Here is a 17,723-nt window from a genome sequence, read left to right as displayed (position 1 = left end):
CCGGGGCACGAACCCGTGTCCCCTGCATCGGCAGGCGGACTCTCAACCACTGCACCACCAGGGAAGCCCTGCTCAGTATATTTTTAAGTGTTAAGTTCTGATCTTGTAAAATAAGAGACTGGAGTAGATAACCTCTGAAATTAAATAATTCCATATAAAGTTGAAATTTTAAGTTAACTCCAACTCTCTTTTGAAAAGATCACTCCGGTGGTAAAAGCCAAGCAATAAAGTTTGCCAAGTTATGGAGGGAACCGGCTGTACATTTAATGAACAGGCTTGAGCAACCATAGAATTTTCAAGCAAAAGCTCAAAAATTGTCTAATGCAGCCACCTTACTATACAGATGAAGACACCAGGACACAGGATAATACTGACAGCTAATGCCAGCCCAGTGCCAGGCACACAACTTGCTCAGGGTCACGGCAAGTTAGTGACAGACCCAGAATTAAATGATGCCCGCCTTCCCCACAGTCCAACTGTGTCATCTCTCCCATCCCGCCTCTCCTGACACGGCGATAGGCGTGGAAATCGCAGTGCTGCACCTGGCAGATTCAGTACCTCGAGAGCCAAAATGCAGTAAGAAAGAGAGGAAAATGGTAAAGAGTCTCTTAAAGTTCTCACTTTTCAACATACATTTTGAAAAATATACCCTACTTCTGCTAACGAACAAAAAGGCTCGCTCTTTCTCAGATCTGGTCAGCGATCCCCACCCTTTCTAACACCAGAGCATTCCTTTTCCCACCACTGCAGGAAGGAATTAGGATGGTAGGTAGTATGCCACAAACTAGCTGAGGTTCATTTTTCTATAGACTAGGTATTCTCATGTAAATTTAACTATATTTTGTTTTTTTGTTTTTTGTTTTTGCGGTACGCGGGCCTCTCACTGTCGTGGCCTCTCCCGTTGCGGAGCACAGGCTCCGGACGCGCAGGCTCAGCGGCCATGGCTCACGGGCCCAGCCGCTCCGCGGCATGTGGGATCTTCCCAGACCGGGGCACGAACCCGTGTCCCCTGCATCGGCAGGCGGACTCTCAACCACTGCGACACTAGGGAAGGCCCTATTGTGATTTTTTTAATGTGAAAAGGCCCCCTTCTATTGAAAACACCTCTGATAGGAAGTGACTCTATTTTTTTTTTTTATTTTATTTAATTTTTGGTTGCATTGGGTCTTCACTGCTGTGCGCGGCATTTCTCTAGTTGTGGCGAGTGGGGGCTACTCTTTGTTCCGATGCGCAGGCTTCTTATTTTGGTGGCTTCTCTTGTTGCGGAGCACAGGCTCTAGGCGCGCGGGCTTCAGTAGTTGTGGCTCACGGGCTCTAGAGCGCAGGCTCAGTAGTTGTGGCGCACGGGCTCAGTTGCTCCGCGGCAAGAGGGATCTTCCCGGACCAGGGCTCGAACCCGTGTCCCCTTCTTTGGCAGGCGGATTCTTAACCACTGCGCCACCAGGGAAGCCCCGAGTCTATTATTTGTATACGTGTGTGCATGCACACGCACACACACTCATGGCAAAAACAGCAACTTTTTAGAAGTGCATCTATTGGAAAAAGTGAGGCCGACAAGCATTAAGATGGAAGGCCGTGATGGATTTCCTTTAAGCCTAACCTGATTTCATTTTTTCCACACTCCTGGAAACGGTAAATATTTGGGGGGAAGGGGAAGGAAAAGGGTTACAGCATCCTTTTAAACTTGGGTGTTCAGCAGTGAAAGCTGTCCCCGGTGAAGGATGAGCAGAGTGAAATCTACCCCTCTCTTGGAATCCTGAGGATTTGGGGCTGACGGTAACTCAATGCTTTTGAGACTCTCCACTTGAATTCTAGCCCTGAGATACTGTAATGAAATTATACACATAAAGCAATGAGAAGAGGAGAGACTTTCTTATCTGTCTCCCAAAGCGATAGTGTTGGACATGATTCCAACTCTACAATTACTTAACTTTCGGCTAGTAAATCTCACAGACATGAGCGTTCCCCTGGGAGCTGAAACTCGCTGGGAAGAATCTCAGAAGAGGGGCAGGAAGGGATCTGGGGCTGACCGTGGGGTCGTGAGGTCGCAGACAGCTGACAGATGCACAGCCCATGCTGCGGGGCCTATGTTGGCCCAGGAAAGCCACGTGGTCCCCCTTTAGGAATGCCTGCTCTCAATTCTCTCCAGTCCCAGCCAGCAGGCATGCGGGACGCCTAGTTATCTGACATCAGGAAGTCGTCTTCAAATTGGAAACATCTAAACACTGCAGTTTGCCTTTTTCTCATTTTAGACGGAAATCCTTAGTTGTTTCACACATCTCCCTGCTTACATAATTGGACAGAGCACATAACTTTTTTTTCTTCCAGATTGAATGATTTTATTGCAATAATTCTAACATCGGGTGCTGAGCGCCTACACAAGGGTGATGGTAGACAGCCCCAGGGGACAGAGGCGGTGTCGTATCTATACATTGCCTTAGTGTGTTCTTGATCGCTGTGAGGCCCCCTGCTCTCCTGCAGTCACATGACTGTCTCTGTCTGGAGCTGTGACTGTCTCCTCTCCCACTGCCAGCCCTCGCCTCCATCCCCACTGTCTATGTCTGACAGCCACCCTCCTCCCAGCCCGACCTAACAGTCCGCTGTGACTCAGTCCAACGCGATCCCACAGGAGGGCTTCCGAGAGTGGCCACACGCGCCAGAGTCCACCGGTCACCAGATGAAGAAGGCCGGGTGCCACCTGTCCCTGCACAGGGCACCCGTTCCGTCTCTGATGTTCCCACCTGCGGTGGAAATGCACACATAGGGAGATGTCTTCCTCCTACAAGGAACCCAAGGCTGTGGGCACAGTGCAAGCGACAGGGGCCCCAGCCTCCGTGGGCATCTGGCAAGAGCACCCGGCCCTTCCAAAGGGACGGGACCAAGGAGACCAGACCTATTGTTTTTCAGAAGAAAACAGATATCCAGGTCTGCACGTGAAATCTCCCAACTTTTCTTCTATTTTATTTTTTTATTCTTCCCACCTTTATGGAAATGTAATTGTCATGTCCAATATCTCTCAGTGTCTCATCATATTTGGCCCACACATTACCGGTGTAAGACATCTGGTCAGGAGTAACGGGCAGAGTCTCAGGTTAGGTGCTTTGTGACAGCTGTCTGGAATGCTGCACAGACATGTAGCATGACCCGTCCTCTAAAGCAGAGAGCAGTCCTGCACGGGCCACAAGCTTTTTTCCCCAGCACACCAGACTTTCGTCTCTTCCCAGAAATGCCAAATTGCCCTAAAGCAGCCGGCGAGCATCTGTCTGATTTATGGCTCAGCTACCATGGCCTCTGGAAACTTAGTTCTTCCTGCCCCTAGTCCTGTGATTTATAAGTGATCTGTAACCCAGCGGTAACTTCTCTTTCTCTCCCAGGGCAACAAAAGGCAGAGAAGAGCCTAGAAGCGGATTTCTGTTTCCCAGGGCATCAGAAATCGGCACTGCTGGGTAAGAGGCCAACCTTCTGTATTCCTTCCTTCCTCTATAAAATACAGAAGTCTCAAATAACCTCCAGCTTTCCTGGTTTCTAACCTAAGACAGTTTCCTGCAGCCCAGGCACTAAATTTAACAGAAAAAGTGAAGCCCTAAAAGGTTAAACTGCCCCCTGGAAAGTCAGGGGAGAGAGATGAAATTAAAACGCACAAATTCCATGTCCTCCCGGACAGCTCGGCTGAGTCTGGTTGGGTAGGAAAGTTGTGGGGTTTTTTTAATGTTTAAATAATCCTTAGGTTTCCATTTTCCATAGAAAAAGATACTTGCATCAGAGTCAGAAAACATGGAGCTCCAGGCTCAGCTCTGCCCTGACTGCCTGTGTGACCATGGGTCAGTCACTCCTCTTGTCCACATCAGACCCCTCCTTCACGAAGGGGGGCATTTATGACCACTCCCAGCTCTCTCATCTGTCCATCTATGACCCTGGATACTGCTCTACCCAATATGCTGATGCTCATGGGATGGGGCTGAGTGAGACGCTGCATCGTATTTGGTTGGAAACCAACCAAAAAGATTACCGGTATATCCACCATATTCTTACAAGACATATTCAGATTACTTTCTCTATATTTAAGTGATGTCTTAAGTGTAATTTATTTAAAGAGATTCTGCTGTGAATCCTTTAGGAAAAGAGCCTTCTAGTTAAAAAGCGTGCTACCCTGAGTCTATTTTTATGTCATATTTCATTTCGGTGTTGGTTTCAGAGAACAAAACTGCAGTCAACTGGGACCCCCTGTCTTTGAGGTGCAGGTGGCTGGTCACCCCAGGTTGCTGGTCAGTGTCGCTGAGGCCCCCTAGGCTGCCTGGCAGAGGGGAGAACGGGGCTCTGCTGAGAGTGTCTGGCCTGCTAAACCCTCTCCCTTGCAGCCTCACGACAACTAAGTGGGGCAAGTGGAATCTGCTTCCTTATTTTGCAGACGGCAAAGCAGAAGCTTGGAGAGGTTTAAACGAGGTGCAGCTAACAGACAGTGATTCAGACCCAAGTTCTCTGACTCCAAAAGCAAGGCAGCTCTGAATCCAGGATGGGGAAGGCAGTGTCGCATGGGACACGGTGGTGGCTGTGGGAATGAGCTGAGGGTGCATACGGCGTTCTGACCCGAGTCAGGACCCCCAGTGCAGCAGCGGCCCTTCAGTCACAGTGGAAGCAAACGGAGACCCACAGGAGTCAGGGGAGCAGCGTCTTCCGACTCCGGGGTCTCCCGCCCTCTGCCTGAAAGGAAGAAAGGGCAGCTGGAAAACAGCCAAGGAATGTCAGCGGGTACCCCACCGGCAAAGGGGAAAGGGCGCAGTGGGACGTGAAAGAGGGATGCTGAGGGCGAGGACCGGGGGAAGTAGGAGTTTGAAAGCCGCTAGAACAATGGATGAAAACTCTGAGCCGGGTCCAGCTTCTGGGTTCTGTCCCGAGGATTAACTGTGAGAGCCTGCATTTGTCCCAAGGAGGAGGACGTGAAGAAGTGTGTGAGGAAGGCTGTAGGAGAGTGACCCGCCGAGGTTGCTAAAACGTGAGGGGAGGAGAAGAGTGATGGAGTGAGGAAAGGCCCTCTAGAGAGATGTAGATGCAGCTCCGTGCCCTCAGAGCCGCAGAAGGAAAAGAGCATATGATGCTTGCTGGTTTTCCATCAAAAAGACAAACTGGCATGTAAATAAAAGCCTATGGGGGACTTCCCTGGTAGTCCAGTGGTTAAGACTTCGCGTTTCCAATACAGGGGGCCCAGGTCCAATCCCTGGTCAGGGAACTAAGATCCCACATGTTGCACGGCACAGCCAAAAAAACAACCAACCAACAAACAAAAAACAGCCTATGTACACATTTAGGAACCACGAATTCATTCTCTCTTCTTGCTTAGTACCAATGAGACCCTCACTGCGTTCTGTTCATGACATCTCCCCTGAGGGCGATGGACCACAAGGAAGCCTGGTGCCCTTGAACCTGCCCTCTGCGCCTCAACTGTCTGACCTGCCAAAGAGGAAAACAATGCCTGGCCTTCCCACCGCATGTCGTTGTTGAAGGATAACAGCATTGATAATAATACCAACCTCTGGGTCGTGCTCACATATGGCTGCCTATCACACTGTGTACATAGTGTCACGTATTACATAACATTGTACCTACACTACCTCATCTAACCCTCAAAACAGCCCTGTGAGACTGGCCCCATTATGCCCCCATTTTACAGAGAGGGAAACTGAGGCACAGAAGATTTCAGAACTTGGTCTACATCACCCAGCAGGTGAGTGGCAGAGGTGGGATTTGAACCCAGACGATCTGGCTCTAGAGTCCAGGCTCCCAACCTCTGTTACAGGACACGACGTCTGAAAGGGCTGAGCGTGTTCCAGATGCTTTTGTAAATGAATGGCGCCATTCTCATTCCTGTTAGGACCACTCCCATGGGAGAGGATGGATTCCCCGGTGGAGGTGGCACCGCAGCCTCAGATCCACAACGTCGCCGGCCGGTGCCAGCCTCCGGGAAGAGAAAGAAGGCATGGTCCCGGCCCCTCCTTGGCCACGGGACTGTCTTCCTTTTTTTTTTTTTTTTTTTTTTTTTTTCCAAAGCACAATGTCTCTGCTGCCAAGAGCGGGTTTGTCTGTCTCCTGGAAACCGCGGTTGTCAAGTCCTCAAAGCAAGAGCAAGTGTGTCAAAAATAGCAGAGCCGCAGACGGCGCGGCTGCAGCTCCTTTGACATGCTGGTTTCACTCTCGCCAAAAAGCCGGGGTCTGTCTGCGTTCCCTGCACCTGTGACAGAGGCTGCTTAAGGCTCCGGGATTTTTCTAGGGCCGGGCCAAGAGTGTCCGCCAGGCGCGGGACAGACTAAAGGAAAAGCCCCTCCACAGTAACAAGGGTGAGGTCGGAGGTGTGCTCAAAAAGAAGAAAGAATTGTCACAGATAAACCATAATGGAAAAGAATATGAAAAAGAATATATACGTATAACTGACTCTGCTGTGCCACAACATGGTAAAGCAACTCTACTTCAATAAAATCCATTAAAAAAACTCGTCATAAACCCCATCAGGGCTAGGCCCCCAATAGGTTAGGTGACAGCCAAGGTGCGACCAGTCTTGATGGCACTGACTACGGTGTCTGCCTCTTTTTTCTCTCTTGTTCTGGGAACGAACAGTCACTTGCTTTGGATAACCTTTCCCAAGTGCTCACTGAGAGGTTTCCACTCCTTCTTTAGGGAAGCAAGGGGATGAGGACCAAAGATAACTAATGAGGACCTGCCGCACAGCACAGGGAGCTCTACTCAGTACTCTGTAATGGCCTATATGGGAAAAGAATCTAAAAAAGAGTGGATCTATGTATATGTATAACTGATTCACTTCGCTGTACACCTGAAACCAACACAACATTGTAAATCAACTAGACTCCAACAAAAATTTTTAAAAATATATGGGACCAAGGGGTGGTATGAATGCCTTTCTCTAGGAGTTCAGAGCAAAAGGAAGGGAAAGAAAGGACCCTCTCCAACCCCACAAGGACCTCGAGCCCAGAACAGGAAAGCGGTTCATCGGGGAGACATGGTAACACGAGAACTAAGAGCCCATCTGTCCTCATCCCCAGTGGTCTGCATCCAGAGGTTCCCTTTCCCGAAAAGCCCTAGGCTCCAGTCTTATTGTGGTCCAAGAGAGCCACGCACCCCGGGAAGCCCGGAGTCAAGTGGGATGGAGACAGGAAATCTTTTGGTTTAAAGAATGGATTTCTTTTCCTTCCCTAAGTGACCTTGACAAGCTAGAATTAGACCAAACTTTGCTTCCCGGGGCAATAACGCACAGTCAAAGCCAATCAGAGCTGGCCCGGAGGTCCCAGCCAGATTGTCCCGGGAGGACGGTGTTCTCTGGAAATGTATCTTGGCATTTATGGAGAGATGCCGGGGGACAAAACACTGCCAAAAGCGAGGGCTCAGCCAGGGGAGAGAAGGCATGATAAACAGCAGGACTGGAAGGTGTCATGCGAGGAAAAGCAGGGCAGGGGTCGGGGGTCGTGGTGAAGGAAGGGATTAGCGAGCGGAAGGCAAGTAGGAGCAAAAGAGGAATGACAGGGACTTCCCAGGTGGGCCAGTGGCTAAGACTCCGCACTCCCAACGCAGGGGGCCCAGGTTCGATCCCCGGTCAGTGCACTAGATCCCACACGCTGCAACTAAGACCTGGCTCAGCCAAATAAATAAATAAATATTTTTTTTAAAAAAAGAGAGAGAGCGAGGAATGACATCCGATGAGCGCTCTTGGAGGAGGACGAGCTAAGGGAAGACTCTCACCCCTACTTCTTCTGTTTCCTGGAAGCACCACAGCCTGCGGGGCCCCATCAGCGGCTGGAGGATGGGGACCCGGCCAGGAGAAAAACACCTTGACTCCTGTGTAATTTCTTAAGGAATTCTGAGTTTCCAGGTACAGAGGTAAGGTGGAGGTTTCTGCATTTGGTTCAGTACATGCTAACCAGGCTCTGTACGGACCAGGAATGGCTCGGCCTGTCTTCAGAGCCAAAAGAAAGGGGCATGCCAGTCCCACAAAGGTTTCATTGTCAAAATTCAGAACAAAAGAAAACAAACAGTTCTTGGCACTGGAAGGGAGGAGCAGGCAGCAACTGTATGAAAGTTCTAAAGTGTCCCCGTGTGGCAGAGAAAAAAACTGTCATTCCATCCTGAATACGCAGTCTGGTCCATCTTTAGAGAGGCTTAACCTCTAGATTTATAAACCAAAGCATCTCCCAGACAAGAGGTGAAACTCTGAGGTTATTAGTCTCACGCCACTTTTTTTTTTTTAACAATTCAGTGACTCTTTCGGGTTGCCTTATAGAGCTGTACAACTGTCACCACAATCCTCGTTTAGAAAATGTTCCTTTTACCCTCCAAAGGCCGCCTGATATCCTGATGCAGGCGGGACTCAGCCTCCACGACCTCCAGCAAGGAGATGCACAAGCTTCCCTCTGGACCGGTTGGTGAACCTTAACCCACCATGCCAAGGAGCGTCCCCCGCACCTCGCACCACTGACATTTATGTCCTTTGCTTTTCTTCTGCCTTCAGGGGACAAGAGAGGCAGCTCTGAGACCCTTCGAGTGAATTAAGGGCAGTCAGAAGGTCGCCCTTGAATGAAGACTTTTTCTAGTCTAATTCCAAGCTATGCCTTCCTCCTAAGCCCTCTTTTCTGTGTTTATTTCACTCTTTCCACTGTGCCATTGTCTTGAACCTTTCTGTAAGCTCCTTAAGGTTGTGGACCCTGAGGCGAGCATAGTCCTGTGCTACACAATCAAAGTATTTCTCTGAAATGTACTGCTATCAGGTTCCTTCTCTCTCTCTCTCCTTCTCTATTTTATCCTTGCAGATTCAAGAAATTTTGTCCGAGACATCTTCTAAACCCACAGCAATCTCACCTTGCTCCAGAAGCTCGGGACTCTGCCCACAGAGGTGAGTACCCTAGGAAAGGATGCTGTACCAAGCTGACAGGAAAAAGGGGGTCCTCCAGCTGGAGAACAACCTTCTGAGCAAACACCCTAGGTCACAGCCGTCCTAGAGTCCAAAGAGCCATCTCAAGGGAAATGCCCCAAGGTGCTCCCAGCCCCTGAGAATGTAAGAGAGAGACAGAGAGAAAGATACACAGAGGAGGAAGAAGAAGTTCAAACAGCAGATGGGGGAAAATCAGAGATGTGAGAACGAAACACAAGGCAGAGGAAGTGACACTGAATAGAAGAAGGAAGGGGAAAGTATAGAGAAAAGGGGGTGATTAGAAGGGGATGAGGGGTTACTTTCCTGGTGGTCCAGTGGGTAAGACTCTATGCTTCCAGGGCAGGAGGCCTGGGTTCAATTCCTGGTCGGGGAACTAGATCCCACGCGCGTACCGCAACAAAGACCCGGCGCAGCCAAAATAAATACAAAAATTATATATATATGCAGGGGATGAAGGAGGGAGGTACCAGTGTGGGAACAGAAACAGAGAAGGAGAGTAAAGTAGATGCAGATAAAAACACACAGAGAGCGAGGTGGCCGCTGAGGAAAGGAAACCAAAGCCTCCACCCTCCCCGAGACACACTCTCTCCCGCCCTCTCTCTGGCCCTTCCCACCCCTGTTCCCACTTGGCCTGAAGGATATTCCCCAACAGGAGAACCTACCTCGGGTGCAAAGACGGCCAGCTGTCCCCTTCTCTCCTGGGGCTGATCTGGCAGGAGGCACCTCCCACGTCTCAGCCGAGCTTCACAGATCCAGGAAGACCTCTGGGCGCTCCTGTGGGCCCGAGTCAGGCGTAACGATGACCTGAACCCCTCTGCTGGCAGCTGCGAAATCACCACCCCAGCTGTCACGGCAACACCGGGCGCAGATTGTCGTGGCGCTCAGGGAGCAAAATCCATGTCAAGAGGCTCAGAGTCAGAGGGGGTCACTTGGCAGGATCCTTCACAGGAACTAGGTCAGGTCACAGCCTCTCAGTTTTTCTTCGACATCTCAAGATTAACCACCTATGAGATTCCTCCCAAGAGCTAGACTGTTCCTTGGGAAGCAGAAGCATCATTTCTCTGTCTCTCTCAGCGCTGGGAGGAGCCTCTCTCTGAGGACGTGAGTGCCCCGCAGGGCTATTATGGACTAAAACTAGTATGACCCTTGGCGAGGCCCAGCTTGACTACCTCGGGAGAAGCTAGTCCCCTCCAAGGCCATTTCAAAAACAATAACACGGACATTGCTTTAACCGGCAGTTGCTTGGCATTCAAGTTTCTGAAGACTCAGGGGTGGGATGGGGCAGCTTCAGCGACTGGGTGGGGAAGCCAGGAAGAAAGGTCCAGATAGGAAGCTTTGGGGACCTGCTTCCCCTTCATTTTCCGAAGGTCACGCATCCCTGTCCTAGCCCTACCAGCCCCTAAAGCCATATGTGAGAGGCGTCCCCCTTTCAGAAGCTGGGAATACGTAGTCTCCTGTTCTCCCTGGCTGCCCAAATCAGAAGATGGAGAGAACAGTCTGGAAGGTTGCTACGGCAACCAGAGTCCCTGGAGAGCCCAGCTCTCCATAAACCCTTTACTTTCGGGCATGCTCTGACTTGAAAAGGAAATGGTGATGAGGATGACACATACATACATACAGAGACACATGCATACGTGTTCCAACATTACCCTCGCTGGGAGCATCGCTTTTGCCTCTGCGTGGGCCTTCTCTTTCCCCCGAATTGCCAGGAGTAATATTCCAGAAGACATTTGGAAACCTGGCATTTTATGGCCTCAGAGCAAGTGTCTGAAACAGAGCATCTCCTACTGCATTTCAGGTTTGGAGAAGCCAAGCCCCCAATCAAGATGATGGTGTCTGGCCCTAAAACGATCCCACTGGATCGCTCCAAAAAGAGCATCCTCCTTGCCAAAAGGTAAGAAGAAAGACCAAGGCCCGGTTCGAGAGGCTAGGGAGGGATTTAAAGAGCTAATGGCCCAGAATGGTCTGTGCATGGGCTCTGGATCCAAGGCAGGAACTCTCAGGGGAGGCCTTGCCTATGGGGGATGGGGAAACGTGGTAATGAACTAGAAACCATTACGGAAGTTCACACATTTGCATAGCATCATCCCCAGCCTCCCAGATGAGTTCACGGGCCATTCCCCATGAGGTGGGGGTGGGGGGAAGACATGAATGTTCCCATTGAATGGGTGGGGAGACTGAGGCACAAAGAGGGACTGTGGCACCCGAGTTACCCTGTAAAGTGTGGCAACATCCGGACAGTGTCTCTCAAGAAAACCCTCAAGAGGCTGTCCCTCATAAGTTTGCTCTTTGAGAAAAGAGTTTTTAAAAAATTCTTATCAAGGAGCCTTAAAGCTTAGTTTATAAAATTAAAAACTCATTAACAGTCCTTCCGGTTTCTGAACTGTACCCAGGAGAGCTCAGAACAGTACATCACAGTTGATCAAGGCAACAAATGAATGACAGTGTGATGAGGGGACAGAAACAGGGGCTCACAACGGAAGAAGATGACTCGGTCTAAGTGGCACCTTACCAGTGAGAGCTGTGGGCTGCAGCTCCAGGGCCAGAGCAGGAGGATGTTTGCTTGACTCAGCAAAAACCTCTAACAGTGAGGCCGTCGGCAAAGGAATAATGCTTCTTCCTTACTCTAAACCACCTGTCTCATTGCCCACAAAATGGAAAAAAAACAAACAAAAAAAAGCCCACCCTAGCATCCAATGTGTGCTTCTACCTGTCTGTGGGTTTAGGCTGGAGTCGGCTTCAGAAAGCCTTCAACAGCAATCCTAAGTCAGACTCCCAGGAAGAAGGGTGGAGGACTAGAGAGGGTCGGGGGAAGCGAGGGAGAGAAATTTGCTATCTGCGGAAGACTCCTCTGCTCCCGTAGATGGCACTGTCTCCGTGGCACCTCCCTTCTGATAAGCGGTCAAGCCAGGTGCTTGATTATATTCAGCCATTTCTCCCAGCTCTGTGGGTTCCCCTTTGCCAGTTCCTCTGCACAGGAAGAGTATTTGGCTCTGAGAAGGAGCCTTCCTGGAAGCTCGAGAGAGTCAGGGGATCAGAGTGGGGAGAACGAAGTGCAGACTGATGTGTCTACCGTGCCAGATGGCACCTGGAAGAATCCATTGGCCCCTTTGGTCCAGGACTGACTCTCATATCCTCCAAACGGCCAAGTGTAATTGTAGTTTCTCTAATTCCAACCAAGATTAGAGATGTATAGCATATTATCAGGCTGGGCAGCTGGAGGCTCTCCCAGGGGTCCTCTTCAGGATGACCAGCAGGTGTTACAGGGCGCTGGAGGAAAACAAAGGAGGAGTACTGTTTCTGTCCACCCGTTTCTGCCAGTTACCATGTGGCCAGAAGCTAAGACAGGTGCATGCCCCAAAGCCACAGATGCTAAGGAGAAAAAGGACCCCGGTGTGCCTGGTTTCCATCCTGTCAACGTCACTCTTCCTAGAGATATTACAAGTCCCAGACATGAAAAATCAGAGTCTTGAGGGACGAAGGTCAGATGGAAATCTCATCCATGTGACAGAAGATGGGCACGAATGGGTGGTACCGTTAGTTTGGAAAATGTCGCTTAGATGGAGAAACCTTGGCTGCTGCAGGGGTCAAGTATCAAGACTGAGAGTCCAGGTGTGTGGTCCTGGCGCCAGCCACTGGGTGTGGGGGCGGGGGGGTCAGGAAGTCACCTGGAGCTGGGGTGCGAGTAGTGGAGAATGACAAGGAGCCCTAAGGGATTGTTTGTTCAGTGTCCTTCCTTCCATGCAGGCCCGGCCTGCATCCGTCAAACTTCGGTGAGCATCCTTTTCTCTGCATATGCCCGATGTGGAGTGGGAAAGTAGCTGGGTCTCCGCTCCCGGGTGGCCTCCGAGAATTCAGGCTTGCCAAGTCCGTTGTCAGCTGCCTTCAGGTCTGGGGCAGGCTGCCCACAAGTGACGTGGGTGTACTGGCCTTGTTCTTCCTGCTCGGTCTCCCGGTGGTAGAAGTAGTTGAAGTTGGAGACGATGACGGGCACGGGCAGAGCGATGGTGAGGACCCCGGCGATGGCACACAGCGAGCCCACGATCTTGCCCCCCACCGTCATGGGGTACATGTCCCCGTAACCTACTGTGGTCATGGTAACCACTGCCCACCAGAAGGCATCCGGGATGCTGGGAAAGAGCGAATCATCATCGTCGGCCTCTGCGAAGTAGACGGCGCTGGAGAAGAGGATGACTCCGATGAATAGGAAGAAGATGAGCAGACCCAGCTCCCGCATGGACGCCTGCAGGGTCTTGCCCAGGATCTGCAGCCCCTTGGAGTGGCGGGACAGCTTGAAGATGCGGAACACCCGGACCAGGCGGATCACTCTGAGGATGGCCAGGGACATGGCCTGCTGCCCGTTCTGGCCGCCACCTCCACTGGCGGACTGCTGTCCCTGCTGCTGCACCAGCTCGGTGCCCAGGGTGATGAAGTAAGGGAAGATGGCCACCAAGTCGATGATGTTCATGATGTTGCGGAAGAAGGCTGGCTTGCTGGGGCAGGCGGAGAAGCGCACCAGCAACTCGAAGGTGAACCAGACAATGCACAGCGTCTCCACCAGGAAAAAGGGGTCGGTGAAGAAGGAGCCCCCAAGGGTACTTAGTGGGGATGAGCCCCCTGCCACCATTCCCCCCGCGGTGATGCCAGGATGAAATGTATAGGAATCGTCTTCATCCTCCTCTTCCTCCTGGCTACCCCTGGACACCGGGGAGACACCACCACCATTGCTTCCACCTCGACCATCTGCGCGGAACTGCGGCAGCGTCTCCAGGCAAAAGATGACAATGGAGATGAGGATGACCAGAACCGAGACGATGGCGATGCCCCGGGCGGGCCCCGAGCTCTCCGGGTACTCGAAGAGCAGCCACACCTGGCGCTGGAAGGGCTGGGAGGGCAGTGGCTTCTCGTCCACGCCACCCTCGGGCAGGCAGCCTTCGTCCTCGCGGAAGGCAGCCAGGGCCTCGTCCCCGAGCTGGTAGAAGCGGATCTCCTCCAGGAAGATGTCCAGCGGCACGTTGACCGGCCTCCGCAGCCGGCCCCCCGACTGGTAGTAGTAGAGGATGGCGTCGAAGCTGGGCCGGTTGCGGTCGAAGAAGTACTCGTTCCTCAGCGGGTCGAAGAAGCGGACGCGGCGGCCGGGGTCCCCCAGGAGCGTGTCGGGGAACAGCGACAGGGTGCGCAGCTGTGTCTCGAAGCGCAGCCCGGAGATGTTGATGACCAGCCGCTCGCTACTACAGCAGCCGCCGCCGCCGCCGCCGGCCTCCGGGAAGTCTCCGGCATCCTGTTGCTCGCCCTCCGGCCCACGGACCTCCCCCGGCGCCGCCAACGTAAGGGATTTCTCCGATCGCATGTCCCCTCCGCGGTGCGCTCCCCGCCACTAGGACGGCGCCCACGACACGACCTCCCGGGCGCGCCGCCGCCTCCCAGCTCTCGGCGGCGCCTTCTTTTCGGGGTGGGGCTCGCGGTACGACCGACGTCGGGTCCCTAAGCCCCGAAGCCCTGGTCTTCGCCGGGCTAGGTCTGGGGAGGTGACCTGGGCGCGGAGGGTTCGGCTCCGCGCCCCTAGTTATCCGCGCCCGATGCTAGATACAGCTTGTGGTACCTGGAACCGCAGCCTGGCGCGTGTGCAGCTGGACGCCAGGAAAGAAGCGTGGCTTCGCGCCCCCGCCCTCCCCAGACTGGGCTCAGGGACGCGGGGGTCCGCCCTCCAGACCGGTCAGCACGTCCCAGCTCCCGCGGCGCTCCTCCAGCAGCTCCAGACCCCCGGCCGCCGCTGGGACCCGAGCGCCAGATGCGCCTCCCTCCGGCTCGGCCAAGACGCCTGGCGGGGCTCGGCCTCCGCCCTACGGCCACTGCGGGCTCCACTGGCCAAGGTCGCCGTTCCCGCCGCCGCGGCCGCCACCGCCTCCCTACGAGCCGCGCCGCTGGCCTGCGAGAGGGCCCTGGGGCCGCCCCGGCGCCGGGGCGCGCGGACCCACCTCCCCAGCCCTTGTGCCTTCGCTGCAGCCGCCGCAGCTGCAGCGGCTCGGCTCTCCGCTCTGCCCTTCCTTCCCAACACACTCTCTCCAAGTGACGTGGCAGGCCCCGCCTGCTGCCCCCTCCCACCCCACTCGCGCATCACACCCCTTGCCCGGCCAGGGGCCGCGCGAGCCAGGGCGCGGCGAGCGGACGCACCCTCACCTCTCCAGTAATCTTTCCCGCGCTCTCCTGGCACGCCTCTCCCTCCCGCACGTCCACATCCACGGCCCTCTAAACAGGCGCAGGTACCCTAATGCCACACCCCCCCGCCCCGGCAAGTCGCTCTTCTCTTTTCGGTTTAGGGAGCTGACCTGCGCAGTGCATCTCATCAATAAGAAAACACCCCTCAGCGCCCCCCCGCCGCGCCCCATGGCACAGAGTTCTGTGCCTCCACTCACCCAGAAATTTAATGAAAGAAATCAAATTATATTTTGTCCTTCTGTATTTACGAAGACCTATTTGCCGGCTTCTCCAATCTCCACTTAAAAAAAAAAAAAATTGAGGAAGCATGTTTTGATGTCTTGAGAGCTTCCAATTTAAATTGTACTCCAGTGTCAGTCCCCAGAGAATCCCATACCTCCCTTTGCAAACCCAGGAGGGCGAGGCCGCCATTCTCCCGGGATTGCAAAGTGATAGCAGGGAAAAGGGTAGGAAGTCGCTGGTTGCCTTTTCCAACAGAAGTTTTCCAAGGGAGTCCTGGGGGTTTGGGCAGCAGCCCCAGTGAAGAAAGAACCAGAAGATGGTGGCAGCTCAGAGGTAGCATAGCCCAGGGAAGTACATCCTGGAATTCGTAAGCTCCCAGCCTCCCAGGGAAGGAATCCGGAGTGAATGAGAAAAGGGAGGGGGAAGGGGGGAGTGGAAAGGGCGTGTTGATTAAACTAACAGCTACACTTCCTGAGCACTTAATATGTACCGGCCACCTTCCAGGTGCTTCACCTGCACCACCTCACTCCCTCTTCACAATCCTATGGGAAAGATGGCCTCTGTTCCTCAGTAATGTTACAGCAAAGACCCACCTGGCAGTATTTGGGTAGGGACCCAAGTTTGTTGTAGAGACTCTTCCCCTAACTCTCCAGGAGGGAGAAGGTAAGAATGGTTTTCCATCCATTTCTACCAGAGGCCCTATCGTCTTCCATCACTGGTTCACACGGGTTGGGGTCTGCTGGGGGAGCTTTGGTCTGACCTTTTCACACTGCCACTGCCAGGTAGGGTTGACGTTTGCTTCTCTGTGCTTCATTTTCCCCTTTTCGGAGTGGCTGTGGACAAAATAGGTTGCTGACAACCAGAAGGCGTTTGTATGTAGCTTCTTATGCTCTTAGATCATTGGTAAGAGTTCATGGATGATACCGATGGAAATGATACATAAAGGTACTCTCAAACAGCAAGATTCACGTGAGAGCTCTTTGTATTGCATGGAGTGTTTTAAAACCACAGTGATTCACCCCCAGGGCGGTGGGGGCGGGGCGGGGGGAGATGGGGAGGAGGGAACTAAGTGTCCTGGATGTTTAGGGCAGAGGTCAAGTGGTGAGTGGGTAGGAGACAGGCTGCCACATCACCGCTTCATTCTCCAGTCTGGTCCCTCACCAGGCCTGCAGGGCAATCGTTCTTCCGCTTCTTTTCTTTGCTTATCCTGTCCATTTCCACTCCCTCCTCTCAGCTTGCATGTTTCAGTGAATGGTGAGAGAGCAAGTGTACCCGGTCTCTCAGTCAATATTTTTCCTATTCACAGGCTCCGTAATTAATCAATTTAAACTTTGCACTATTAAGTTGCTCCATTAAAAAAAAAGAGAGATTTTAAGGAAAGAAAGGGAACCTACATATAAGCTGCGTTATATAAGTATATCATATATTATATGATATACTTATATCATATAACATAAGTATTATATAACATAGAAGATACTCTTTTTTACCCATGTCCAATTATCTGTAATTCTTTTCCGGGTGGTAAATTGACTCACTCATGGTCCCTTTTGTTGTCTTTGGTGGTCAGTTTTTACAGTGAAATATTCATTTGGATGTTTGTTTTCATCATTGCCATTTTTATCCACGAGGTTATCAACTAGGTCAGTAACTCTTCCAAACAAACCTTGGAGAAACGTGGGAAGGAACCTGCGTTCTGACAGGAGGGTGCGCAGTCTGACGCAGTGGAAGGAATAGCCCTTTGAATACCACTTGGGTTAAGGCTGCCAAGCTACAGGCAGAGCTGATGCTCCATGGTTACTTTGGCATGCACCCCACAAGGCTCTGCCCCAAGACAGGTTTCACTGTGCACCAGGAGTTTCCCCTGGAGGGAAAACCCATTAGCAAGTTCATGAATTAGAGCTCTGTTTTTAGTTCTTTTGTGAAAGAGACTCATTTCTTAGCTTTAGAAAAGCCCTTTTTTCTAGATCTTTCCTCTCAAGCAAATATTAAGCGTGAGTAAAATCACACCTTTGGAAGTGCCAGTTCCTATGTGAAGGAAGACAGGAAGAATAACCCCATCCATAGACTGCAACGCCACCTCCAGTGACGGGTGAACATTTCCCCAGAGTTCACTGAGCCCCAATTTCATGAAACCATAGGCTTTTCTAATTGTATCTAAATCCAGACATTTTCGCTAATGGTAGGAACCATTCATTTATTTAACAAGCTTTCATTGAGAAGCCACTGGGTGCCCACCATGTGCCAGGTGCTGGGGATTTAGAAGTGATCTGGACAACCCACCTGCTCTTATGAGCTTACATTTTCGTGCGATAAGTACATGACGTTCTAGATAGAAAATGTTAACAGT

The 17,723-nt window shown here is 52.1% G+C and overlaps 2 protein-coding genes across 2 annotated transcripts in view; both read right to left on the bottom strand.

The window, feature by feature from the left end:
* GALNT8 (polypeptide N-acetylgalactosaminyltransferase 8) overlaps window positions 1-17,723 on the bottom strand; it is an 84,795-nt gene that overhangs the window by 26,766 nt on the left and 40,306 nt on the right.
* On the bottom strand, window positions 12,696-14,282 carry KCNA6 (potassium voltage-gated channel subfamily A member 6). The gene has a single exon (XM_024733319.1). It carries the CDS (start codon window positions 14,280-14,282, stop codon window positions 12,696-12,698), a length of 1,587 nt encoding a protein of 528 aa, XP_024589087.1.

This window comes from Neophocaena asiaeorientalis, unplaced genomic scaffold (assembly GCF_003031525.2).
Source record: "Neophocaena asiaeorientalis asiaeorientalis breed wild unplaced genomic scaffold, Neophocaena_asiaeorientalis_V1.1 scaffold150, whole genome shotgun sequence".
NCBI lineage: Eukaryota > Metazoa > Chordata > Mammalia > Artiodactyla > Phocoenidae > Neophocaena > Neophocaena asiaeorientalis.
Note: the sequence above shows the minus strand (reverse complement) of the source record. Positions and strands in the feature narration are given on the sequence as shown.

Excerpts from the sequence above, each read along its gene's own strand:
- KCNA6 (XM_024733319.1), bottom strand. The coding sequence starts at position 14,282 with ATGCGATCGGAGAAATCCCTTACGTTGGCGGCGCCGGGGGAGGTCCGT.